General features: G+C 46.2%; 1 protein-coding gene across 1 annotated transcript; it reads right to left on the bottom strand.

The window, feature by feature from the left end:
- Positions 1-27,545, bottom strand: LOC111230016 (glutamate receptor ionotropic, NMDA 2D-like). The gene is made up of 17 exons (XM_022756546.1): positions 27,258-27,545; positions 26,713-26,919; positions 25,378-25,644; positions 21,509-21,837; positions 20,183-20,297; positions 15,524-15,729; positions 14,658-14,826; positions 12,983-13,136; positions 12,350-12,475; positions 11,207-11,436; positions 10,678-10,838; positions 8,767-8,836; positions 8,520-8,637; positions 4,058-4,293; positions 2,625-3,192; positions 1,648-2,516; positions 1-1,503 (listed from the first exon to the last, which is right to left on the bottom strand). Exons 1-17 carry the CDS (start codon positions 27,543-27,545, stop codon positions 1-3), a joined length of 5,616 nt encoding a protein of 1,871 aa, XP_022612267.1.
- Positions 27,546-27,849: the final 304 nt, after the last annotated feature.

Here is a 27,849-nt window from a genome sequence, read left to right as displayed (position 1 = left end):
TCATACCTCACTCTCCAGGCTGGAGAAATGGGCCGACCCTCTGCGCGAGCACAGGCTCTTGGCTTTGAGTGGCAGGTGGGGGGAGTAGAACCTCCGTGGCTGTGGCACCGAGCGCAGTCTCTGATACTGGAGCTTGGCACTGGCCGAAGCCTGAGCCTGGCCCTGGCCTGCCATCCCTACCCCTGCTGGTGGTGAGACGGAGGATGAGGAGGGCGGAGGCGGTATGGGCATCGGGAGGGACGTGGGAGACATGGACGGCTGCTGGGGTGGTGACGGTGAAGGCTGAGGTGGATGGTCTGTGGGCTGTGTGCTGAGGCTGAGGTTAGATTGGCTGCCGGATTTGGCCTGACTGGGATCTGGTTTGGGAGGCAGAGGCTTGGGGCGAGAGCCCCCGCTGAAGCTGTGGCAGTGGGGGAGAAGCTCTTCCTGGCTATGAGAAAGCGCCGTGGTTCCTCTCTTGGAGTGGGAGGTGTGCGAGCGACTGTGGGGATGTGGGTAAGGGTGGGGTTGGGGGTAAAGGTTACAGGAACACATGGTGACCCGTCCTGCTTCTTCCCCTCTGTCCCTAGCTCTCCCCTTGCTCTTCCCTCCTCCACTCTTCCATTTCCTCTCTCCCTTCACAGGGATCTTGTCCATTGACCAGTATCTTCTCGGAGGAGGGAAGGCTGCGGGCGGAGGTGGCCACTGTGAGCCAAGCCCTCCACTCCCTCCTTCTGATCCCCAACCTACACCTGGCCCTGAACCCCAGAAATCAGTACCAATCCATCCCTCTGCCCGAGTCCCTAGTAAGGAATCATCCCGACTGTTGATACTGCCCCCTTTCTCTCTGGAGGGGTAGGTGCCAAAGAACCAGCCTCCTCCACCTATGCCTCCTATTCCAGTGCTGCTTCCCCCTGCGCCTCCCTCCCAGTACCTTTCAAATCGGCCAAACTCCCCTGACGAGCCCTCATCTGAGTAACTGTCCTCTGCCCTGGCCCTTTCCCTCTCTGACTCAGACACTGCCCCCCTACCTGCTCTCCTTCCCCTTTCCTCCCTCAGTCTCTCCCTCTCTTCCTCTTCCTCGTCATTGTCATCCTCGTCATCTTCAGAGTCCCACTCATGGAAGGACAGCCCTTCTCTTGTCTGTGCTTTCTCTTTTTCATAATGCATTAACAAAGGACGCCGCTCTCCAACTCTACCGCTATCGTCTCTGTCCATCCCTCCACTTCTTCTCCGCTTGGAGGATGGAAGGAGCGGGTGGAGGGATGTCGGGGGAGTATTAGAGCCATCTCCTCTCCCATTCACCCAAAATTTGACTGATGCGGGGAGTTTGTTGAGGTTGGGGTAGCGCTTACTGGGGGTACGATGTCTGGAATGAGGGCGTGAGGATTTGGGATGCCTCTCTCTGCTTCTGCCACTGTCCTCCTCTTCCCTGTCGTTACCCTCGTCTCCTCCTTCTCTCCTGCCTCTGTCCCTCTCTCCTTCCCATGAATCCCGCCCTTTCTCCCCAAATGTGCACCGATACTGAGTAGAGAAGGAGGAGTAGTCTTGCATTCCTCCTTCCCTCTCTCCTTCTCCCTCTCCTTCCCTCTCTGGCTCTACATCTCCCTCCTCTGGCTCAGAACGTTTTCCCCCAGTTGATTTCCTTCTTTTCTTTGTCTTCAGTGCCTTCTTCTTCTTCTTTTTCACCTTTCGCCGCTTCCTTTCTCTCTCTCGCTCTCTTTCCCTTTCTTCCCTCTTTTTCCTCTTCTTGCTCTTTTTCTTTTTCTTCTTCTCTTTCTCCTTCTCTTTTCTCCTCTTCTTTTCCCTTTTTTGCCTCTCTGCATCTCCACCACTCCTCTCTCTCTCACTCCAGCTTGCCCACCACTCTTGGAGCTGAGACAGTTGACTCCCCCCTCTCTCCCTTTCTCGTTCTCGTTCTCTGTCACCCCAGGATGTGCGTGGTTTCCTGGGGGGTATGGGTGGTGGCAGGCGCCCGTGGCTGAGGGAACGAGGCCGGATGATTGAACGTTCCCTCTCCCTCCCCCTGCCAAGGAGGAGGCTTGACTCTTCCGTCAGCTGATCATCGTCATCATCATCCTCTCCATCTATTCCTCCAGTTCTGTCTCGCGTGCTCCTGGAGGAGCTGTAGGAGTAAGTCGGAGAGGTGGAGCGAGAAGATGAGGCAGATGAAGATGTGGATGTGGATGACGTGGTTGACGAAGAGGAAGAGGACGTGTAGTGCAAGGATGCGGACGGAGAGGGGGGGGTGTAGGAGGGGCTGAGGGGTACTGGCACAGGAAGTGAGAGCGGGGGAGAGAGGGGGCGTGCCCTCCTCCCTCCTCCCTCCCTCACTCCATCGCGTGCTCCTCCCCTCCGCCCCAGGGGCAGAATGTTCTCGTACAGTGGCCCTCCAGGCTCTTTGGGCTTCTTGGGCCTGCGCTTCCTCCAGAAGGATGAGGGGAGAGGGGGAGAGGGGTGTGGCAGTGGGGGTGTAGGAGGCAGAGGGGCCTGACTCTTAGGAGGCAGTCTGGGAGTGCCCAGAGATTTAGCGGCCCCTTTCCCCTGACCTCCGCTGCCACCTCCCACCACCCTCTTCCCCACCCCATGGTCCATGCCCTTCTCTGAGTAGAAGGCCACACTGGCTGGAGGTGGCTGGGGGTGGCCCCTGGGCATAGTCTTGGGGGTCTGGGACCCTGCCTGCTGCTCCATGCAGGGCCCCAGTCCCTCAGGGTCAATGGGACCATAGTATCTCTTATAGCCATCAAGTCCCCCACCCCCTCCAGCAGTTGAAGCCCAGTTTGGTGGGACTTTCTGAGCAAAGGGTCCCATGTCAGTGATGGTCCCCCTTACAGCCATAGGGTTGGTAGCTGTAGCAGATTTGGGCAGCCTCCAGCGATCCACCACAGCCAGTCTACGGTCTGGCCGGGGCAGGAAGGTGGAGCAAGGGAGGGGTGCACCGGCAATGGGGGTGTTGGAGGGACCCAGTGCTGTCCCAGAATGCACCACGGTGGGAGGAGAGCCCGGTAGAGGTGTTTTGTAGACGGGCTGTGGTTGCTGCTGTTGCGGTGGTTGCTGCTGTTGCGCCATGGCCATAGCTGGGTTGGTCATAGACGTTGAGACAACATGCGGCTGGGATGGGACTGTAACCATTGCAGTGTGGTGATGAGGAGGCAAAGACTTAGCTCCACCTGGCGCTGTTTCATCCTCAAAGCTGCAACAGCTATACATGCCCTGTTAAAAAGAAGAAACAAGTAATTTAACTCAATGTAAAATGAGACTCTATTAACTAAGTAACTGAAATAGTAAATGAAATTGATTAAACACTATTTTCTAAAATGAAAAATGAAATGGATTAAAAGACAACATAGACATGCACAGCTGCAGATATGCTACTCATGTAAAAAAAAAACTTTATTAAAAAGACTTTATTACATATACATGAGAGATGGAGAAGGGGAGAAAGAAAGAAGGGAGTCGATGAGAATGGAAATCATAAAACAGCAACACAATTAATTTCCAGTTTTCAAAAGAAATGCAAGATTGCTATTTTTCAGATAAACATCCATTCCTATTTATAGTACGGTTGTGAATTGTTTGGTTAATGAAATAGCATACATTAATGCATAAATTACAATAACAGTGGTGAAAAAGGACGAATCGTCAGTGATGCTACAATAATCACATGCATATGGTGTGGGCTGTTTCTGTCAAGGTCACTGCCAAAGGAACAGGATATCCAGGGTGTGAGCAGAATTGAATTTCAATTAATCTCCTGAATTGACTGAGTGGAATTGAATTGACCTCAGACCTCACACTTTCAAACACTCACACTCAGGCACTCAGGAACAGATAAGGGCACACACAGGCAGGAACACACATGCTCACACGTGTGTGTGAATATGGTTACATGCACAGCATGTTGGTTCTAATTATGTTGTCCTGTTTTCGTGCAGCACAGTTTAAGTGCACAAAATTGCAAAAAAAAAAAAACAAACTTAGTGCTTCCCACAAAAAGGGATTTTAATGGGTTGAAAGTTAAGACATCTATTGTGCCAGAGCAGAAAAACACTACACACACACAGACAAAAACACTTACCCTGCTGATTGCCAGGAGAAAGTCCAATTTGCCAGAACTGGTGGCCATGCAGTGGCGCAGCTTCCAGTAGACCAAGTGTTCCCAGGCAAACACCAGCAGACTGAGGCCCATAGCCACCAGCAGCATGTAGAAGACCCCGGCCATGTTGTCAATATCCAGTTTACTGCTCATCACCTCAATTTTGTCATTATGGCAAATACCTGACAGCCAGAGGCGCTCCAGCATCTCAATCTCATCTGGAAAAAGGGGACAGGTGGGGGATGGGAAGGGTGGACAAGGATGAGGAAGAGAAATGGGGAAAAGAAAATGGATGAGGTTAAAAGGGGGTAGAAGTAGAGAGCGATTAAAAAAAGAGAGAGAGAGAGAAATTGAGAGGGAAGAAGAGGGGAGTGAAGTGCACAAAAACAGAAAGACCAGAAAAAGACGAGAGAAAGGGTTTAAGAGATGAGAGAAGGGATCATGTATAGATGTAAAGATAGATAGATAGATAGATAGATAGATAGATAGATAGATAGATAGATAGATAGATAGATAGAGACAGGGGACACACAGGGAGACAGAAAGGCTAATAATAAGCACTAAAGTCTACAGTACTACTTGCTGTTTGCCCATTATCCAAGGTGACTCCTCAAGGTCAGAGGTCAGTAATACAAAAAGCACCACTGTGTCCAAAGTAACAAAGAGGAGGGAGACTGAGACAGAGAGAGAGAGTCCAAAACAATGAAGTAGCACTGAGAAGTAAAATGGCACCGACAACCTAATCTCAACATTGTAACCTGGGGTAAATGAGGAGAGGAGGAGAAGGGGAGGCCAGGAGCCACAGTGAGATGGTTGGATAGGTTGAACACGCAGAGAAGAGAGGGAGGGAGGTAATGAGAGAGTTGGGAAGAATGTTTTATAAAGAGAGAGAGGGAGTGGCATTCTTTCTCTGTCCACGAACGCATCAAGGGAAATGAGACAGACAGAGAGACGGAGAGAGTTAGAGGGAGCTGGAACAAGGGAAGCAGAGATGGAGGACGAGAGGCTGAGATTGTGTCATTATGACAAACAGCGGGAACACTCCTCAGCTTGAAGAGGATGAGAGAAGAGGAAAAGAGGGAGAAATGTGAAGAGAGAGAGAACCGATCGGGAGGGGCAGAGACAGAGGCAGAGGGAGAAGATCATAATCATTTAATTGTGCTGGAGGGATGGTCAGAATCTCCATCAAGGTGGTAAAGCTCTGGGGGATTCAAGATTCCCATCTAACCTACCAGGAACCAGGCAAGACCGCTTTACCCACAACTCTGCCTTCTCATCTATGATCTCGCTGGCCTAACGAAACCGAGCTGTCCTGCTAAACCTATGATTGGCTGCGGGGGTTGCTGGTGTAACCATAGTGATGGACAGCCAGAAGATGCAGCATATGATTCATGATGGAATTAAAGAGGCGTATTCTCCAACAGAACTCGTAATGAGAGCTTTCTGTTACACTAATCGCATGGCAGGATGAGCTGCACTGCAATAACAAGGTCTGAAGGTTACATTTTACTACATGTTACACTCTCTGAAGTATTTCATGTCAAACGGCTAAAGTGGGGTTTAAAAGCTGACACGCGTCCACTTGCAACACCACACTGCTCTGAGAAAACTCAAACTCTAAGATTTTTCCATTTGTGCCATCATTAGCCGTGCTTGTGTAGCTCAGATGAAGCCGACTCAGTCATCTGTGTGATCTGGCTAATGTGTCTCCTGTAGAACATCATTAGCCAATCAGCCGTGGCCTCCAGCTACAGCAACAGATGGACACAGCGCTGCTGCAGCCCACTGGCAGACTCAGGTAACAACTCAACTCAGATTCACTCATACACTTCAAGACACAAAGGTCTGTTTTTTAACTTCAATGTGTAGCCCCACTGAAGAGGATTTATCAGTGTCATTGACCTTCAGTAGCAGCGATGTGTCCAAACAGGTGCCTGATGTGAAAATAGCAAGTGTCTTAGTGAAGGGTACAGATAAACAGGTAGTCTCATGTCTGCCCTCCACTTCACAAGTCCCAGCCAAATCCTTTCTGTAAGCTCTAAGTCTCATCTCCTGGCTTTTCCTGCCATTTGACATCCAGTGATTCATCTTGTGCTTTTTCGTCTCCCTCTTTTACAATCTGACTCTCTTCTCGCTGTGCCTGTTTCTTCCCTCTCTTAGACCTTTGTGATGGCAGTTGTCTCTACCTCTCAGTCGCAGCCAGCTCAGGCCTGCCAAATCTGACAGGTGTGTCAAATCCACACTCCACCTCTGTCGTTCCTGGCAGGTCAGGTCAGGTAGAGCTGGCACACTGCAAACGCATAGCTGGCATGCACCACAAAGACGTTATTTAATAAAGGAAACAGTGTGTGTATGTGTCTCCGTGTGTGTGTGTGTGTGTGTGTGTGTGTGTGTGTGTGTCTCTCCATGTGTGTGTCTCCGTGTGTGTGTGTGTGTGTGTAAGTGGCTGTATGCATGTTTGCATTTTGCAGTGTGCCAGATGTGGCATGTTGCCAGACATGTCCAGAGACGCTGAGCTCCACAGTTGTTGAGCAGTAAACCATGACCCGTACAATCCCCTGCTTTTATCACAACATGACAAACCTCTCAGCATTCATCACAAGAGAAGAAAAAAAACATTCTGCCAGCCAAGAGCTGCAAACCCAGCTTCGCACATTTTTTTTAATATGTAGTTACTGAATAATATATTCTTGGATTCAAAATCATGATACTATGCAAAAAATAGAAGTGGAAATGATAAGAGAAAAAAAGGGAAATCTTGCTACTCAGGAGTTTTTTTCCTTTATCAGGAAACAAGTTGCAGTGAGATCAATGGTCCATCTCTTAAAGCTGTGGTATGAACCACCAGAGGCTACAACGAGGAGAACAATACACTCACAGGGTTGACAAAGCAGCAGCGGACTTCTCTAGTGCCCCTCTATCCTCTAATGCAGTTGTAAAATGATATGACTCAACACAGCATGCTACAATAATGATGTAACACTGTGACATGATTTATCCCAGCTGAAGGTGTGATGCCGAGTCCTTGAGCCGCAGGGCGATTGTTGAGAGGGCACGCTGAATGTGAGCCCCCACTCCCTCCCTCCACATCCAAACAAACTAATCCTCTTCCTTAGTAATCCACTCCAATAATGCCTGCCTACAACTAGAACCCTCAGCATTCAACACCACCCTGTAACTAGATCCATCCAGCGCACTCAGCTGATGTTAAGGGCTTTTACAACACAGAACAGACGCAAGGACGAGGGCATGAATTTAAAGAAACAACAGACATAGTCGCAGCTGTCTGGGCTCTCTGTTTTTCTTGCACGAACACACACACACACACACACACACACACACACACTTCTCCAGGTCCAGCTATTCAGCTCCAGACGTCAGTCTTATTTAATAGATCTTGGCACCAAATTGGCATTATCAGTGTGTAAGCAGCTAAAGTGTCTGTGTGCCAGAAACAGCTAAAGGGCTTTGTCCGCCACGCCATAAGCAAAGCTGATTTAAAAAACGAGGAAAAGCCAAACAAGCAGCATCCGATTGAGACAATAAATGCGTGTGGCCAACTGTGTAAAATGACAATCAAGCATTAGTGTACCGACAACTATTGCTAAAAACAGATTCTCTCAAGAAACCGGCCTCCCATGGATTAATCCTGGACATAAGTCTGTGCAGCGGACAAACAGCTTGCTAATAATGCTCCCATAACTATCAATTATTCAATTAGCCGATCTGTTTTTTATAACTCCATTTGCCTCAGCGCTCTCTTTCCACATCTCATGTTCAGGGTATTTTCAGGTGTTTCTCCTCGTTTTTTTTGGGGAGGTTTTTTTCTCACACTTCCTCGCTGTGTCAGTCTCAGCTAATCTCTAATGAGTGTAAATCTGTCACTGCACAAGTTGTGATGATCCTTTTTTACAACACTGACTCACACAAGTAAATCCGTTTTTTTTTTTTTCTTTTTTACCAGTCGGAGCAGGAAAAAGGGGAAAGAGAGTGAAAGTCAGATGGATTGAGAGGAGTGAAAAAGGGGGAAGAGGCTTGTGCACTTTCACCAACAGAATCAAGTCATTTTTGCAATGCCTGAAATGAACAAATAACATTCTTCTTGCTCCCAACCACCCCGTTTATTTCTCCTCCTCTCTTCTAGCCAATAAAGAGACCTACAAACCTCTTTAACAGCTCCATCAGCCCTCTCCTACACACCATTATTCCCTCTGTCACAATCAAAACCCCTTACAGCCATTATTCTCGCCACACCTTACACTCCTCCACCCCCTTTTTAACATCCTCTCATTCATCTACCCCCTGCGTCCTCCATCCACCCCCCACCCATGTGCTACTGTCGCTCGTCTCTCCATCTTGTCATTTTACCCATAACCTTCCTTTTGCCCCTCCAATGTCCTAATCATTTTCCTCTCTTGCCCTCCCCTCCCCATATAGTTCTCACCATCTCCCACCAGCTGCAGCAGGGCCAGGTCAAGAGGACGTTTCCAGCGTGAGTTTTTGTGCAGGGCGATACCGTAGCCTGTGGTGGCAAAAACCTTCCCCGAGCCTATGGTCATCACCTTGGAAAAAGGACAATGTGCAGATATTTAAAAAAAAAAAAAAAATTAAAAAAAGACCAAGAGGCAGATGTATATGTTGAATCCATAGTGTGAGTGTGAGCAAAAGTGCCAGTGTGCGATAGTCCTCACCTTACAACCTTCGTCCTTCCTGGCCATATAGTTCAATACTGCAGCATCATAAATAAAAGCATCCAGTTTCCTGTAAAGGGATCAAGGGAGAATTCATTCATCATTTAATAGGAGAGAGGGAGCAGGAGGATGGAACGACCGACCGAGGCAGGGGAAAGGTAGATCTTTGCGTTTTACCTGGGAAGAGAGTTGGAGTGCAAAAAATATACAGCAGACAGGCACACAGAATGATAGAGAGAGCATGAAAAGTTAAATCATAACAAGAAAAAGGGAGGAAGGGTGGAATAGTAAAGCAGGCTTGGTGGAAAAGATTGAAAACACAAGGAGAATAAAATAAGGCAGAGATCAGGGAAAGATGTGTGACTACGAGGGAGTGGGAAGGTGGTGGAGGAGGAGGCGGAGGAGTAGAGGAGGATGGGGATTTATATGGAGCGAAGAGCACAGTGACAGGGAGAGGGAGAGAGGGGGGGAAAGATTTACACACTTCAGGGGGAAAAGACATGGGGTAGAGCCAGAGAGTGATGAGGATTATAAAGTTTAAACACAGACACACGGAGAAAGCACACTGGGAGGGGAAAGAGTGGACCGAAAGGAGACGGAGAAGGGAGAGAAATGGTGAGATAGCAGGGCAGATGAGGAGTGAGAGGAAGGGGAAAGATAAGTACTAAGGAACAGTAAAAAAAGACAGCAGGAGAAAAGCAGGGGTTTCTCATTTTTGTGCATGTTAACACTGAGTTATAATTGTGGCGTCAAGGCGATGGGGAGGGAGAAACGATGACAGAGGCTTAGGATAAAGTAAACTGGGATTATCCAACACATGACGGGTGATAGAGATTCTACTAGAAACTGGAGAGGGAAGTGCTGCTTGCACCGTGTGGGAGGTTGAAGATAGCAGTGAAGGTGGAGAGGTGGAGAGGGAGAGAGAGAGAGAGAGAGTAAAGGTGAGAGAATCGGTGCAGGAAAGCAGGAAGTGTGACAAAAAGATGTGAAATGTTAGTCGCAGTTGAAAAGAGTGCGACTGCGTACGATGGCCTGCTCGAGCAAGAGAGAGAACAATAAAGAATAAAAGACTCAAAAGCAAAGAATGATTAATGACCATACAGATAAGATGCATTATCATCAGATGGGTTGATGTACATAAATAGGTTTTGTTGAATGGGCCTTGCGGTGAAATTGTATTGTCTGTCAAAGATCTGATTACAAGCGAGTAGAGGAGCTTTTAGTACCAGTTTAATGCGGCCATGTTTCATGTGAAGAGAAAATTCAAAAGTTCTGTCAATTCACCCTCTGACTGTTTTGTGACATAACAATGAATTTGTGCACTTTACAGCTGCGGGAACCTTATTATCCTTACTATTATCAGTAGCCACTGTCATTCCTAAATTGTTATTTAAATCATTAAGTCCAGTCATGACAGATCTGTTCCACCATTTTTGTTTTTTTTCTTTTGACAAATGTAATTTCATCGCTTCTATTTTGGTTTAGCTCTTGCAGCGACCTCCACTATCTGAAAATAAATCATTAAAAGAATCCTGATTTGTTTTTGATTTTGTCTAAAGGCAACATGTTGACTTGGCCTTTTAATGAAGAGATTCTTGTTCTGGTGAGGTTTATCAAAAAAGGATTGCTGCAAAGAGAGTATCGTGTACCCTTCAATTTTGTTATGTAAATGTAGTCTTTTCAAATGTTTCTTTTTAAACTTGGGGATCTGTATTCACTCATTTGTTATGTGGGAATCTAGGTTCTTGTTGTGCAGTGTTGTATAGGCAAAATGATTTTATGTCTCAAGCAAACAGCAATATAGACATTTATACATTTGCCTGAGGGAAGTTTGAACAATTTTAAAGTGCTTAAATGGAAACTGAGCAACTAGAAAATAAAAAAGCAAAAAATAGTGAAAGGTAAACAGACCCAGTCTTGAGATTGAGTATGGCGTCCTCCACTCCTTTCTGGTTGTATTTGCCCATGTACTGGTGCATGTCTGGGTAGTTGGAGCGGATGTTTTTTTCTGTGCTCCCGTTGGGCACCGTGCCAAACTTCAGAGGTGGGTACTGCTCCTCGGGATGCTGAAACTAGCGGAGCAAAGGGAGGCGAGGGGGGGGAGGGAAGGGAGGGAAGGGGAAGGGGCATGAGACACACCAGGCTGTGCACCAATCTGTCTGACCTATTTCTGTCCACTTTCCAGACTAACTTACAACACTCCATGCACAGTCAAATCTTTGAAAAGAGAGCAGTCCGTGGTCTTAAAGTAGTATTTAGAACTGTCTTTTAAGTGTTCAATAACTGTGGTAATTGAGTTATGTTAAATGAGATTTTATTCATTCCTAAATTCCTGTTCTTTAATCAATTTAACATTCAAATGCACGGGATTTGGCTCACTCTAATACTTTAATTCTCCTTCTGCTTTCCCTACTTAATCAGTATTCAAGCAATGAAGTACCTTCTTGTCCGAGAGGCCTGACACTGTGTCAATGTACTCCTCCTGGATCATGAAGGCAGCCAGGTTAGCAGTGTAGGAGGCCAGAAAGATGACAGCAAAGAAGGCCCAGATCAGCACCATGATCTTGCTGGTGGTTCCTCTGGGGTTCTCCACTGGCACAGAGTTGTTGAAGACAATGGCCCACAGAAGCCATACAGACTTTCCTATTGTGAAAGTAGACCCTCCAGCCTCTGCCCAGAGTGACGGAGGGAGGAAAAGAGAGTGGGAAATAAAGAGAGACTTATGAGCGTAATGGTTGTAACATTAATTTTTTTCTAGACTTGCAATCCAGCCAGTACATGGCACAATTGAGTATTCAGCAGCACCTGACTGCAGATGAAGCAGCAGATTCAAATTAAACCTCCCTGAATGTGCTGTAAAATGAGTTTACTGTATACGAAAAATACCTGGCAGGCTTCTTGACACCAAAGCTCATAAGGCGGTGACTTTACGTTTCAAGGATCAATTCAGCTGTTTCGTGATCTTACAAATGATTAAACCGCATGTTGCAAATCACCATTCAAAGGTGTCAAACACTCCTGCCTTTATACGACAGCAGTAAAGGAGGAAGGAAGGAGAGAGGTGAGAGCGAATGAGAGGGATATATGGGAGGATGACAGAGAGGTAAAATTATGTAGAGCACAGCAATCATGCAGTAAAAGAGGCGAGTCAGGCTGGGTATTGGACCGAAGCATCAGGCATACTGAATATCACAGGGGTACAAACTATACTGTTGAATAATAAATGGCTGCTTCAATATGGAGAACACTTGGATGCAGTTCAAATACTATGCTGTAGGTATAATTTCCTCTTTGCCACACTCACAGTTAAGAGCTCAAGGCAGCACATTCAAAATGTCCATCGGTTCATTCTGAATGTGACAACTGACCAGTCGGACAGTCGGGAAACAAACTGAACTGAAACAAAAAAGTTCCCTACCACACTTAAAAAAAAAAACATTTTTGCACTTAAAATTTTTTCCAACCACATTCCAGGAGTGTGTTCAAGTGTTTGTCCATTCGATCCGTGTAGCAACAGTGACGGACTGCGCGCAGACCCATCTATCAGGCTGGGAAATGCAGACAGCTTAGACCCATCACTCACTCTTGCCATTCTGGAGACTGCGGTTGTAGCCCACAGGGCTGAAGAACTCAAAAATAAAGACGGTCACAGCCACCACGGTCAGGCACATGACGAACATCATCACCCACACCGCTGGACTGTAGGGCTCTTTAAAAGGAAAACAAAAAAAGACTTAAATAATTATGAAACATAAGGGCATATTAAGTAGTTTTGTATAGCATTTTTAATATATTCAGAATTTGTAGTTGTATTATTCTTACCAATAGAAGGGACAAGCAAGTTTCATAAAGCTGGCACATTATGTCCTATATACAGTGTATATATATATAAGTACATATATATATATGCAGTGAAAATAACAACCATTGGAGCAAACATATTCTCAGAAGTCCATAAACACTGTTTCTCTTTTTTTACAATCATCTCAATGCAGTCTATAGGCCAATAACAGTGTTCTCCCGCTGGAGTCTTGAGTCTGCTGACGGAGTGAAACTATAAGTTGGGAAGACACAGGCAGCTGAGAAAAAGGAACGGCTAATCTAAATGTAAGGACCAGCAGCCAAAGACCGAGGCGTTTTATGCAAACTCAACACTTTACAATTAGATTAGACTCTTTACATCAGCTTGACGCCTCCCATAAACAGAGCCTCTTACCTAAGAAAGCAGATGGTGATACAGTTCCGTTGCTACGGGAGACCATGACACTTATCCCCGTCTCCACGAAAGGGACAGAGAAATCCACAACCTCTGACCTCTCCTCATTGATAGTCAGCGAGCCAATGGCCATGTCCGCTCGCTTGTACACCACCTAAAGGAGACAAGAACCAGCAGTGAGGGAGAAATCTAGTTATGGGTAATTCCTGTGGCGGTTATAAATAGACATAGTCAAGTCTTTTACAGTTAACAAAGGTATGTGTCCAGGTGAGAGAGAGACATTTTTGCACCCTGGCCCTTCGTACACCCTCTGATGTGCCTACATGAGAAAGGCCGAGGATATAGTCCGGCACAAACACTGAGCACTTGTCTCTTGTGCATCTCTTTAGCATACAAAATGAGCTCGAGCCCGTCTCCTCCACGCCACCATCTACAAAAACCAAAAAAACTGCTGCGTCTGCTGATTGTACAAGTGAAATGTTAATCTACATTAGACATGGCACATCCACTCTTCAGAGCAAATCAGCAGAAAAATGAAGCGAAGCGGAAAGCAAAGCACCCTCCTCTCAACTTTGCCAAGTCTCTGGATTACCTGATCAAAGAATGGCAGGCTTTGGAACATCTGATCAAAAGACTGACATTAGTTTGAGAAAACAACATTCACTTGGCCTTTTGCATGTGAAAATAGATCCCACAGACAGCTTTGGCCCAGGCTCAAGTTATAAATGATTGAGCAGGAGAGCGCAGTGAAACTGTTTTGGAACCCGTGACAACCAGTGTTTGGCAAGTTCCCTCCGGGACAAAGATAGAAACAGTGGGGCGCTTCAATGAAACAGCAGCCCCCATATCGATCGCAGTATGTGTGCGAGCATGTGTGTGCTGCTTGTCTGCTAGTGTGTGCTTGTTTTTCTTATTTTTCTGCCAGCATCTTTGTGTCTTTTCTTGATGGGAGATCATGAACCTCAGTGAGTATTGCCAAGAAAATATCAAGGACTAATCGCAACTAGCCAGGGGGTGTCTGTCAATGTGTGTGTGTGTGTGTGTGTGTGTGTGTGTGTGTGTGTGTGTGTGTGTGTGTGTGTGTGTCTTTGTGATTGTAAGTGTTAATGTGTACAGAGACGTGTCTCTGCAGATAAAGACCCTGTATTCATTGTGTTCACCACATGGGTTAGCCATCATGCTAATTTGTGTAACTGTGTTTTTTTGCCCTCTATTAGAGAGTATGTTTGTCTCTGAACACACGTGTGTGTGTGTGTGTGTGTGTGTGTGTGTGTGTGTGTGTGTGTGTAATAAATGACAGCTGTCTGATTGCTGGCAGTGGTTAAGTGGCCATAACTCTCACAGCGATTGATGTGACACATAACGTTTAACCGGTCACCCAGGACATAGAAGCACAGGCTGAGGAATGCTACTATGTGACGTGCTGACTGAATATGCAACCCAAAATATGAGGCATAAATATAAACCCACACACACACACACACACACACACACACACACACACACACACACACACACACACCTTTCACGCATACGAAAGTGACACAAAGCCGACAATGAGACCACATTGCTCAAAAAGGCAGACAAGCAGAACCAAAGGCGCCCACACACACACACACACACACACACACACACACACACACACACACACACACACACATAAACAATGACTTGCCTCTCCAATCATGCCGTTCCAAACCCCATCAATTTTCTTCCCATGTTTCCCATTGGTCACTAAGTAAAGGTCATAGGTGAAGCCAACAATCCTGGCCAGTCTCTTGAGGATGTCAATGCAGAAGCCTTTGCAGCACTGCTTCATGGGAGCGACGCCCTCATGGATGGCACTGGGCAAGAGTCAAAAAGAAGAATAAAATTAGTAAAAAATGAGGCACGTGTCAAACAAAATGTGTTAAAAACTGTATCTTCATTGAGATGTAATGGTGCATTCCTACACTGGATGAGTTACAAAAGAAATTACAAAGGAAAGGAATGAAAAGGAAAGCTTAAGGACAGCTGAGCAAGGGAAAGAGGGGAAAGAAAAGGAAAAGAAAACAGAAGGAAACGGTCATTGAGAAGGAATATTGTGGCCAAGCCCTTAGTGACAGGTTTGATCGACCAGTGTAGGATAGGTGCTGTCATCCCTCCAGGAGCTGATGAACCATAAAGCTCCACTGTGGTCATATCTGATTCCAAACCCCTGAGTCATTCCGCTGATCCTCTGGAGAGCAGTCTGTTATTGATTATGGTCAGGCAGTGAAGAGACCACAGTTTTGATAGGTGATTGATGCCCCCTCGATTGGACGGCATCATGAGAGGTTTGGAACTCCATTCATAAAACCGGTAAGTATAGTAGAACGGCTGCTACTTTTCTTATTGTTATTTCCCTACAGTTCCACTTTTGGAAATTTTAATTTTGCATTAAAAATTGTCATATGGAAAAAGACAGTAACATTACATACATAATAAAACACACACACATCGACCTAAAACTACTTTTAATTATTTTTGAAAATTTTCTGAGGATTTCCAGAGGATTCAAACCTGGCATTAAGGGGTCGTCTGCAGGGCACTGAGTCACGGATGCAGGTTCCGGATGCGGGGTCTGCCAGCTCCACAATGACAAACGGCCTTTCCTCCAGCGTGACAACGCGCAGGTGCTGGGCATCATCAGGTGGTTTAAGGAAAGGCCCGTAGCGGGACCAGGCTGGGTACCGGAGCCTCAGCACGCCGTTCTCCCACCAGCCTACCTGGAGGAACAGGCAAGAGAAACATTAGAGAAAGGTGGAGTGCACAGATGCACGCATTTCAACCACACACTGTATTTTTTATTTTGTTTGGCTTTGTGTTGTTTTGTATTTGAATGGATACTAGCTTTGTTTATGATGATAAACAAAACAGGGTCATCTCTACAGCACTACTGAACTACTTCTTAGGTTTGTATTGTATTGTGAGTTAAACTATTCTTATTGTTATCAAGATTTGTTGCAGGCAGGACCACTACGGAAATATAAATAAAATATATAAATACATTATATTCACAGTTAGTGTTTCTACTGTGTTTCAGTTTGTATGTGACAACGGTTTGTTTTAGCCTAAAGTTTTTATCCAGGGGAGGAGTTGGATAGCATCTGTACTGTTTTTTGTTATTTTGTTGTTGTTGTTGTTTTGTTTATATCTGGATAGATGTGTTTTGTAATGTTTCTTAATTTTTTTTAATTTTCTAATCAGATCAAATCAAGGTAAAACGTTATCAAAATAAACACAGCCCTATACATTTACGTGTCATCACATATGGAGAGGGTAGACACAATAGCATGAACAGCAATACAATGTAATTCAATTCAGTTCCAATGAATCCAATCAACAGCTGTTTCAGGGGGATGTTCATTAAACTCATTCAGTTTCATATTTAGACTGTATTAGTATTAGATTGTGACTACAGAGATGAATGAGCATCTCTCTGGCAGTTTCAATAAAAAACAGAATATCATACGCTTCATAAAAGTAGTATTACCCGCAGGGTCATGGAACCGGTTTTGACTGTATTGTACAGGTATTATACAGGATATTGTTCCCCCTCACTCCATCTTAGAACACCAAGCCTTAATATTCGTTGTTATGTGGGACAGGAGCAATTACCTGACAAATTTGTGCATGTGCAAAGGCTACACTGATTGATGGGGCTACAGTGGTTATCCAGATATGTTTGTACAAGTCATTTACTTTAGTGTCAAAACAGACCTTGGACAAAATAATAATAATTTACATATAATGGCTTTGAGTAGGATGAAGGCAACGAACTCACAGATTCATACAAGGAATAGTCTTCAGTGAGGGAGCGGTGGCTATGGGGGTTTTTCGGGGCCAAGCAGTAGCTCTAAGCCACCGGATCGCCTGGAACCTAAGTTATGGTTTCATTTAAGAATTTTGAGCTCTGGTCAAAATGCATTTTGAGAGGCGTTTACATATTGAAAACACGCGTGCAGAGGATAGACACAATGCTGCGGGTGTTATTTCAGTATGATTTTTTTTTTTTTTTTTTTTTAAATCTGCTCTTGGATGATGCTGTGAGACCACATTGTTCTGTGTCCAGTGTTGACCTGAAAATGTCTGTCAAGCATTCCTTTGGCTGTGTCATTGTTTTCCCTGCTTCTTTGCATTGTTTATATGCACTCTGGATGCGTTATATGCTTGTGCCTGGGATATTCAGACCTTTGAAAGCAGCACAAGACAGAACCACACCCAGGAAGATTCAGTCTCTTTTCTTTTCTTGAAACCTGGCATATCACCTGATAAAAGTCAAGACAAGCGAGACAACTGAGGTGATATACACAAAAAGAAAGTGTGCATACAAACTGCATACTCATGCGCGCCCATACAGAAATACATGAAGGTATACAGTAAACACACACATAAAAAAAACACATAACAACGCGAGTGCTTAAGCATGCGAGTAGAGTATACTATGGCAGCTTCGTGCAGCCCGCCTGCCTGTCTGTGTAATGCAAGCGATGGCAGAGAGAGGGGGAGGAGGTGGCAACAATGACAGTGTTTTGACTGCACTTCGACCGCAGCTCCGCAACAGACATTCAATCAAAACACACTCAGGGAACACAGACAGGAAACAGATAGAGCTTATGGGAGAACATTCTACTCCCCATCAGACGGATACCCAGGAAAGCAAACACACAAACGTCAGAAAGAGAGCAGCCAAAGACTCCCACTCCCACTTTTCGAAATGCTGGTATATTTTAAGACATGGAAAGTATTCTGGTTTGGAGCAAAAGTTTAAGAACTGGGAACCACTTTAACCTAAAAGCTTATCCCTCAGCAGCTGTGAGAGGAGTTTATAAATGTTCATTAACTTCTGTTAATATCCTGGAACATCTATCTCTGTGTGCTACCTCCACAGCTGAAGCAAGCCATGCGAATGCTGGCCAACCTTCAGTACTAGTCTGCAGTGTTTCAGTAAGCTAAGCTGGGTGCTCGCGGGCTCTAGGTAATGGTGCAGTCTTGTAAAGAGAACATTAAATATTCAGGGAGAGCCAACAGCGTGGATGTGCATAATAGGCAGATACAGGCGTCTTATCCTCATTGTGTGTGTGTGTGTGTGTGTGTGTGTGTGCGTGCGTGCGTGCGTGCGCAATAAGGTTTATGCAAGAAGTGTGTACACACATATGGATGTTTGTGCGGAAGCTCTAAGTAAGTGTATGTGTGTGTGTGTGCGTGTGTGTGTGTGTGTGTGTGTGTGTGTGTGCGTGTGTGTGCATGAGTGTGAGTGAGGGTGCGTATGTATGTAGGCGGGTTTCGTACCCTGGGTTTGCGCAGAGTCGAAGGACCAGCGCAGGAGCTTCTAATTGAAAGGGATTTGAGGGATATGGCAGGAGTCAGCATGTTACAACACGCTGTGACTGGACTCTGGTGAGCTGTTAAAACCAGCAGGAGGCTGAGAACCACCAATGTGTATATTGTGCTTGTGTGTGCTTGTGTGTGCTTGTGTGTGCTTGTGTGTGCTTGTGTGTGCTTGTGTGTGCCTGTGTGTGCGTGTGTGTGTATGTGTGTGTAGGCTTGTGCGGAAGCATCGGTATTTGTATTTGTATTTGTGCTGTGTTTGTGTTAATGTGCAGTTGCGGAGTGTATGTTCTGAGAGTGCTGTGTGTCTTTATGCATGTACCGTGTGGTGTTGAGGCGCTGGTGTGTGGTTGAGAAAATGAGCATCGCGCTCTCTACTGACACTGACAAGGGTAAAATCCCGGCGTATTAAAGGGAAAACATCTCCAACAGGTGACAAGGCTTCGTATTAAGGATTTCTGAACAAACCACAGCTTTATAGAATATGCATGACATGCCAGGGGTACTGGTGCTTGATAGCTGCGCATACAGTTATGTAGACAAGACACTCGAACACACGAAACAATGGCGAGTCTACAGCCAGATGGTGATGACACCCAGAAATCTTCATCACTATTTAAATCTGTATTTAATTTTACAGCACAGACCTAAGAACACAGGCAGAAAATAAGCAACTGTTGATCAGAACAACACCAGAACATTGTGTTCTATGTGTAACAGTGCAGGGCTGCAACTAACGATTACTTTCATTATTGATTGCTGGCCATTAGGTGATCTCTTTCTAGTGCGACTCCAATCAGAGATAGGGGACAAAATCCACAGTCCTCGTTCTGTGGAGAAATACAATCCAAAATTCAGTCGAAGCTCATGTGAAGATTGAACAGTCCGACTTAGTGAAATCAAGTGGGTTATTGTTGCTCTTTGTGTTACTATCCCTCTGCTGCATCTCAGCAAGGGAAACACTGCCGAGGGAAACACAAAGAGGGAATTTTGTACTAAAAAGGTTTTTACTTTAGAACAAACCCACTTGAGTTGGAGAACTCAGACTGCTTCAGCTTCACATCTAGCTCGCTCCGGATTTTGTCCTTCATTTTCGAGGTTACACTTGAAAACATGTGAAACTATCCTATAATCTTCTGATGATTTTTTAAAATTGATTTATTGATCCATCCCAGTGTCCCAGAGCCCTTGGTGATGGGCACACTGCTTGTTTTGAAAGACCTCCAATGAGAATTTTGAATAATGTCATTTTTGTTTGATTTAAACAATTAATCAGTTGTCAAAATTTGGATTATTAGATATCGGTCAATTCACTACTTATTTCAGCGCCACATATGTGAGTGTGTATTCTTGCATTTGTGGTATTATGGTATTGTGTGCTTGAGTGCGCCTCAACCAGGAAACAGCAGAGAAACAGCAGAAAGTGAGCAAGCACAGTAAGAGCACACAATGCGCGGTCAAATGGTCAGCAGCCAGCTTCTCTCCTCTGCCTCAGGCACCGATAGCCATAGTGAACTTTACATGATCACAAACCCATGTGACCTGCCTATCCTCGCTGTCAGATTTAAATATCCTTATTTCAGATGCCGATGCAGCACGGATCTGCTTCTCCACCTCACGTGGAGAGATTAAGGCTCAAGAACAATGTGCTCGAATCAGCACAAAACCAGTGTCGGGTTCAGTTGCTTGAAGCGTTTGTCCTTGAACTTGTTCACAGAGGGCAAAATTACAGAATCTCAAGATTAAAACAGTTTATGGAAACAACAAAATAATACACAGTGCAAATCAAGAGGATCGTGACACTCGGAGCACATGGTTAGACATAAAGAACTCATGTCATGTCCTTACATCTTCCCATCCACGTCCAGGTGTCCAGGAAATTACATCCAGGAAGGGGTTCGCCAGGTAACCATCACTATTGAAGGAGTAGTCTCGACCACCAAGTGTGATGTTGCTGAAATACCTGGAGGATGGGTGGAGACAAAAGGAGAAGGAAGAAAATAAGTAAATGGCAGTAAACACATAATATTATCAAATGAACTAATTGCGTTCTTGGAGAGGATGAGGAAAAAATAGATCCTAAAGCTGGTTTTGATGCAACAGAAAGCGTGCCCCGTTCTCTCCCCTCTTGAAACTAAATCACAGCACCTCTATGGTGACAGTCAGGGCTTGTCTATTTATCAAATCTACAGACAATTGATCAGACGTGCAGAAGTGTCAGGGTCTTTGAAGTCAAACAACTGCTGCTCTCTGCATCAGCTGCAAGCTCTATAGTTTGTCTGATAATCACACAGGACAGACCTTCTAATTGTCTCCTCATGTCTCATCTCTCTGGCTTCAAAACACAAAATCTGAAAGGTTTTTTTTTTTTTTACATGACAGAAAGCCTCAGATGGAACAACAGCTTGCAGTTACAGACAGTGAACAGCAGGTAGCAGTGCAAAAAAAATGGAAATGAGCACATCGTCCTCCTCTGTTCTCGGACATACAGTAGTTTATAAACAAAGACAGAAGAATCCATTAATCATTTCCCTTTAGTTGCCACATTGTTTGTGCTCTGCTTCATTTACCAAAATGAGTGCAAATAAACTAATTAATTACATGTTTGGCTCATTTTCACGCTGACCAAACTTCCAGCAGTCACTCTATACAATATCATGTGTGAAGTGTTTATGTAGAGCAGAAATGACTGGCACTAAAAATGAACCAAGATGAGAACCAGAACCACTTGAGCTACCTGTTAGAGTGTGCTGCTGTCTGTTTGCACAGCCTACGAGGAATATATTAAAGCGTGCTCATTAATATACATGAGACATGGTCCGCTTGCTACAGATGCTGGGGTAATTTCGCCAACTCACAACTACACGCACCAACAACATCTATTTTGCATGGATGATAGCCAGCTCCAAATTCAGATATCCCCTCTGTGCCTGCTCTCTGACACTGAATCTACCAACTCCACCCATATACCTTCCAGCTCATTCTGGCACCGAACCAACTCGTTTCGTAGAATACACCTTATCCCGTCTCTATTTCTTTTTATTCCTTTTTTCACATATTCTGTCTGGAGCCTGCCAACTGCCTTGTACTTACCCCCAAACCCAACATTTCTCTTCCTTCCCTCCTCACATTCCCCCTTTAAAGTTTTTCTCTTTGCCCTTATCTCCGTCTCACCTCATCCTGCCCCGCAGTCTCTGGGTCTGATTAGCATCCGTCATGCAGTTGGTGACAAAGTTGGGCCCACCCGTGGTTCCGTAATCTTTGCGCATCGCCACTGCCCCGTGAGTCAGCACAGACACACCCCGAGCGATCCTCCGGCGAGGTTCGTCCCTCCAGCCCTGGGGCCGCACGGCAAACAGAGCCCGGGGCAGGCTCTCCATGCCCAAACCTGAGAGAGCTGGCCCCACAGCAAACCACATGTGCGAGGCTCCGGCCTGACCGGCAGCCCAGGCGGCTCGGAAGACCAGCTCAGCCTCTTCCTGGGAGCAGTACAGCAAGCGTACCTGGAGGACAGTAGGAAGGCAGGGAGGGAACAGGGACGAGGGGAGACACACACACACATACACGCTAGTGAGATAAGGAGGGGACAGGGGAGACATGGAGAGAGACAGAGGGTGGGAGAAGTAAGGGGAGAAAGATAGAGCTGGAGAAGAGGTGCACCTGAGCGGGAGGGGAGGGGAGGGAGGGAGTCGGATAGAAAAGGCCATATCAAGAAAAAAAAACAAGGATGCTGGGAGAGGTAAGAGGAGAGATACAGTAGCTGTAAGCTGATGTGATAAGGTGCATGGGAGTCAGGCGTATGATTCAGAGAGAGAAGCAGACACACCAGAAAGGGGGGAAAGACTGCATGGCCGCATGTGATATGTGCTAACCAGGAGGTTCAGGAGGCAATGGGGGTCAGTGGTTAATGAACTTGGGCCTGATGAAACAAGTTACAATTATGAATAATGAAAACAGGAGTAAAACAAGAAAGGGAAGAGGAAACAACTGTAAGCGGCAGAGCAGAGAAACAGAGAGGGAGAGGCAGGGAAGCATGGGAGGGAGGGGCCGGTTAAAGACCAAACACACCTGAGGGAAAACAAAGGGGAAGAGGTTAAACTCTGACATATGTTATTAAAAGCAGGGTGGAGAAAAGACCTGGAGACAACAGGAGACGGAGGGGGGCAGAACGAGGGGATGGAGGGAAGTAATCAGAGATGGGAAAACAGAATAGTCACTCCTTAGAGAACGGAAAGGAGGAGGAGGGGGGGGGATAGCAAAGAAGAGCAAAGGATGACATATTTTGGTGAAATCGTGGGCCTGGAGAGAAAAGAGATATTTGTGAAAGAAGGGTGCAGATGATGGAGTGAGGCTAGGGAGAAACAGAGAAAAAAAAACATTAAAGAGAGAGGAAGGCAGGATAGAAAGACAGAGCAGGGACAGTGGAAGAGCTCTCTCTGCTGCAAGTGCTGAGGTAAGGATGGGTGAGGAGGGGGAAGTTAGAAATTGACCAAAGAGGGTTTTAAGGGGTTAGAGGGGAAATGGAGAGAGAAGGAAGGGATCGACAAGAAGAAGATGGAGCTGAGCTGAGCTGAGAGAAAAGATAGAAACAAGCGGGGGTGAGGTTAAATGCTGACAAATACCCAAGAAGAAAGAAAGTGTTTAAAATAAAAGAAATACATTTAAAAAATTAGGAGCGAGGAAACGAGACAAAGGGGAATCGAAGGACAAAAAAGAGGAAGATGGCTCTTTCATGAAGGAAGAGGTGGTGGTGGTGGTGGTGGTGGTGGTTGGGGGGGACAGACTGAAAGCACATTTTGAGAATTGCGCCTTCATTGAATTTTGAACTGTAATGGCTTGGCAAAACAATCCTGCCTGTATGCCAATAAACCTCCAGTGAATTAGGCAGGGAATGAGAGTGACAGGAGGAGGAGGAGGAAGGAGGAGGAGGAAGGAGGGAGAAAGAGGGCCACAGACAGAGAGGGAGACTGAATTAAGGAGGGAAGGAGAGAATCAGAGTTATAAACAGACACACACAATATCTAAAGACGGGAAATGGAGAGAGAGAGACACAAACAACGGAGAGAAAGAGAGAGAGAGAGAGAGAGAGAGACACACAAACAACGGAGAGAAAGAGAGAGAGAGAGAGAGAGAGAGAGAGAGAGAGAGAGAGAGAGAGAGAGAGAGAGAGAGAGCAAAAGAAATACTGACAAGGCAGAAGCTGGAAGAGGAATGGAACAAGAGATAGGCAGTGAGAGATTTGAGTAGAAATTGACCCAGACGCCAGCATCAGGCCATCTACAGTATAGAAGAAATTACCATGTGGCAGAGAGAGAGAGAGAGAGAGAGAGAGAGCATGTAATGCAAACATACACGGCATCACTAAGCAATCACAAGCATTTATTAGTCCTGCGGTAGAGAAAAAGCTATAAGAAGAGGGGGTTGTTGTGAAAAGCAAGAGGGTTAAAAAAGCAAGCACTGCGTATAGGCAACCCGCTGCAGGCACTATGTTATATTAACAGTGACACTAGCAGAGTGGAGTCTAAGGAATCTAATACACATGTACACACTTACAGACACAAACACACACACACACACACACACACACACACACACACACACACACACACACACACACACACACACACACACACACACACACACACACACACACACACACAGAGCTGCAGTGGCCATGCTGGGACATTAGCGATGACATTGAGACCCAGACTAAACTGAGCCAGCGGAGGGCAGAGACTGTGGCCAGGAAGACATGCAGCAAGAGGGACGGACAAATGGACTGAAGGAATGAAAGATAGCCACACAGAGATGGAGGTGAAAAGCAAAGCAGCAGAGGAGAGTGAGCTTGTCTCCAGGCAAAGAAACGCAGGAGGAGGGAAGGCAGAGGGGGGGAGGAGGAGGGGAGTGGACTGAGCACAAGAAAACAGAGATGACCGAAAAATTATACAGGAGGATGGTGGGGTCAAAGAGGTGGTTTAAGGAAGGATGACAGGGTAAAAAAAAAAAAAAGATAAAGAAATGAGAGTGGATGGAAACAGCATGTTGAGAGTGACAGGCGAGAGCAAGGGAAGTGGAAGTTTGAAAGAAGAAAGGGAAGAACGAGCGAGCCCGTGGGGTAGGAGAGGGAGAGGGAGCAGGCATACAGTATGAAGGAGTGAAACACAGCAGAGGTACAAACCAAAACCACGAGTCATTCTGGTCAAGGTTAATGAAATAATGGGGTGAGCGTCTTTCTCTATATACTCTGTATGTGCTGTAGATATATAGAGAGAAAGTAACTAAACTGAAGTTAAATTAAAGTTCAGAAAAGACAGAGGGTGATTAGGGGACTGGGAATAAAGCTTTGTTTGTCTCAAAATGGAAACATGAATTAGAAAAGGCGGTTTGGTTAAAAGTCTCCAGAGGTGCAAACCATCATCGTGTCCTTGCAGCCGCCCGCCGGTGGGTGACACATTACAAACTCTTGCTGTGCCGCCAGACATTTTTCAAACCCACAGATCATGTTGTGTTGGGGGGGTATTGTGTAAAATATGCACAAATTAACACGCAAGACATCAAGAACGTTAAATAGTAAATAGTTCACCGGGTGTAAACGTCATGTAAAGCGTCCACAGTGAAGAGCCGGAACAAGCTGACACAGAATATATAATGTATGTTATATTGTCAGACAGTGTGGATTAGGATGTTTTTTCTAACCTCAAAGCTACTTAAGGGAAAACGGTGTCTTAAGTGCTTCAACTTGTTTAGCACTTTGCACTCCGTAACTCTTCATACAAAGCCACATGACAACCAGCCAGCAGATCAGATTGACTCGTGGTTTCTTGTACCGCTGAACTCTTTATGCCTTGGGAGGTGGGAGGGGAAGAGAAGAACAGAGGGATAGAGGAGAGAGGGGAGAGAGAGATGCGGAGGGGGTGAGGGAGAGACGAAGAAGGAAGGAAAAAGCTGGGAAGCCACCTGTCAGGAAGGGGGCCCCCAATGATACTCGCAGCACTTCCTCCCCTTTCCTCCCCCCTTTCCCCCCTCCCTCCCCCCTGTCTCACCTGCGCCTCGTTCTCCTTCAGCAGCCTGCGCGTGCGTGCCCCCCCAGGGTCGTCGGTCACGTTCAGGATCACCACACTCTTCTTCTCCCAGCCGATGAACGAGCCGTCCGTCAGGCCCTCCACCACCGACAGGAAATCCTGGTAGCCATGGTGACGCGTGGACACCACGGAAAAGGCGGTCCAGTCATACTCCTCCAGCACCTCAAAGATGACCTCTAACTGGAGGGCAGTAGAGGAGCTGAACTGGAGAAAGATGGAACCTGATTCCTGATTTGGGGGAGAGAGCAGCAGATTTGGTTAAAAATCTTAACTGTGAAATTCATCCTCTGCAGTTGTGCTGAGTCTAAACTGCAGCTACAATACAGTGTGTAAGTAATAGACAGCACTTTCTCCACAAAAAACTACAACTCTCTGGACTGCTCCGTCTTTATGCACAACATTGAGGCATCACGGGGCTTGAAGTTTTTGCGGAGCAGCAGCACTCGTGCAGCTGCAGGGCTAAAGCAGCTTGGATTGTTGCACAAATTCTCCTATGACGTCCAAAAGGGAGTGTTTCTAAAAAGTCTGTTCAGAGGATGGGAGGGGATGAGGACTAGGCGAGGGTACATCTTCAAAGGAAGTTCATCAAAGTGCTACAATTTAATTCCTCAAGAGTAAATGGTTAAAACAGTTATTTGTAAGCACAAATGCAATGCTTTTTGTTTCTTTTTTTCCCCCGTTTGCTGGTGAAAAGCATGTGGCGCTACTTTTCTCTGATGCTTAAACACTTGTACACAAATGTACAGTGCGCACACACACACACACACACACACACACACACACACAAACATGCCCTTACTCACTCATACACACACCCATGTCTGCTCATTGCCTCCCTCCCAGGAACATCAGAGGCAGAGCAACAGCCCCAGTTGGTGCCATTTACAGATCAAACAGTGCAGAGTTTCAGCAGATCAGTGACCCTGACCTTCAAAATCCCCTCCGTCCCACCGGCACTTCCCCAAACCTTTTCTTCACAGAGAGGATGTGCGACATGGTGACATTGTAAGGTGTTATGGCAATATAAGCAGCTCACCTTTTATACTCCATTCATAGTGCTGTCAATCCATACTGCTTCAGTATACAGCACACACCTAATTAAAATTATCCCACTCACCAGTCCTCACATTTGGAGCTACACAATCATGTCCTCATCTCTATCTCTCTCTCTCTTTCACACACACACACACACACACACACACACACACACACACACACACACACACACACACACACATAAGATGCAAACACCTCCTCTTCACTCTCCCACCCCAATCCCGACCCCCCCCCTCCTACCTGTGGCATCCTCCCCAGCCCCGCTCCCCCTCCTACAGCCACTATGGGCAGTCCTGTTTGCGCAGAGACAAACTCCAGCATGGGGGCCAAAGGACCCCAGGCTGTGCGAGGGGGCCTCTCCTCTTCATAAACCAGACCCTGGAGGGGCCGCGCCGCCAGCAGCTCACACAGCTGGGACAGGACCGTCTTAGGACTACTGTCATTCACCTGGGACATGATAGAAGAATGAAGAAAGAGAGAAAAACAAATAGAGATGGATAAAGACAGAGGGACGAACAGAGTAGAGCAAATAGGGCAGTATGTCTTGACTTTGTGTTATTCATATGGAAGGTGTCTGTAGTATGCATGACATGTCTGGCAAGCAATACAAGCTGTGGTCGGCCGAGCCAGACTCCCACTCATTCAGCGGAGCCCACACAACAGCGGCAGCGTGCTGCCCATTCAGCTCCAATAATGAGAGTGAGTATGAATAATGGATGGTCATTGTTATTCCCTGCCTTCAAGTTAGGCTGAATGAGCAGTAGGTAGAGGAGACAGTGTCCAACCTGTAGCCAGATGACGTTAGCAGAGCCCCACTGGGTGACCACGCTCTCCCCCAGGGAGCCGTATACCCGGCCGAAGCCAGGGTAGAGCACCCTTCCCCCAGGCCCCGCCACCGCCGCCTCTGCCTGCACCGTAGCACCGGCGTGGATCACGGCGATGTTGAAGTTCATCATGGCCCCTGCATCACGCTCCCGCGGGCTGGGCCGGAGCAGGAGGTGGGGGGAGGCGTCCACCAGACCTGCCCACTCTGCCAGGACCAATAGGAGAGAGAGAGTAGGTATGGCGACCATGGCAACCTGCCGAGGGGGGGGGAGGCAGATATATATCGCACTAAGAGAGGGTGCCTGAAAGAAAGAGAGACAGCAAAGAGGAGAAGAAGAAGGTGAAGAAGAAGCAAGAGAAGAAGAGATTAAGTTAGACTCTGATGTGTGTGTGTGTTTTTTTTTTTTTTTTTAGTGTCCAGTACAGAGGACATCAAATCAAGTGAGAAAAAGAAGGAGAACAGAGGAAGGAGGGAGCAAGAAAGACAAAAGAAGAGAACGAAAAGGAGAAAGAGCTGAAGACAGAAAATGATCAGAGATTGCGCACAGGCAA

This window comes from Seriola dumerili, unplaced genomic scaffold, assembly GCF_002260705.1.
Source record: "Seriola dumerili isolate Sdu_G_001 unplaced genomic scaffold, Sdu_1.0 BDQW01000258.1, whole genome shotgun sequence".
Lineage (NCBI taxonomy): Eukaryota > Metazoa > Chordata > Actinopteri > Carangiformes > Carangidae > Seriola > Seriola dumerili.
This window is presented reverse-complemented; position numbering and strand designations above follow the sequence as displayed.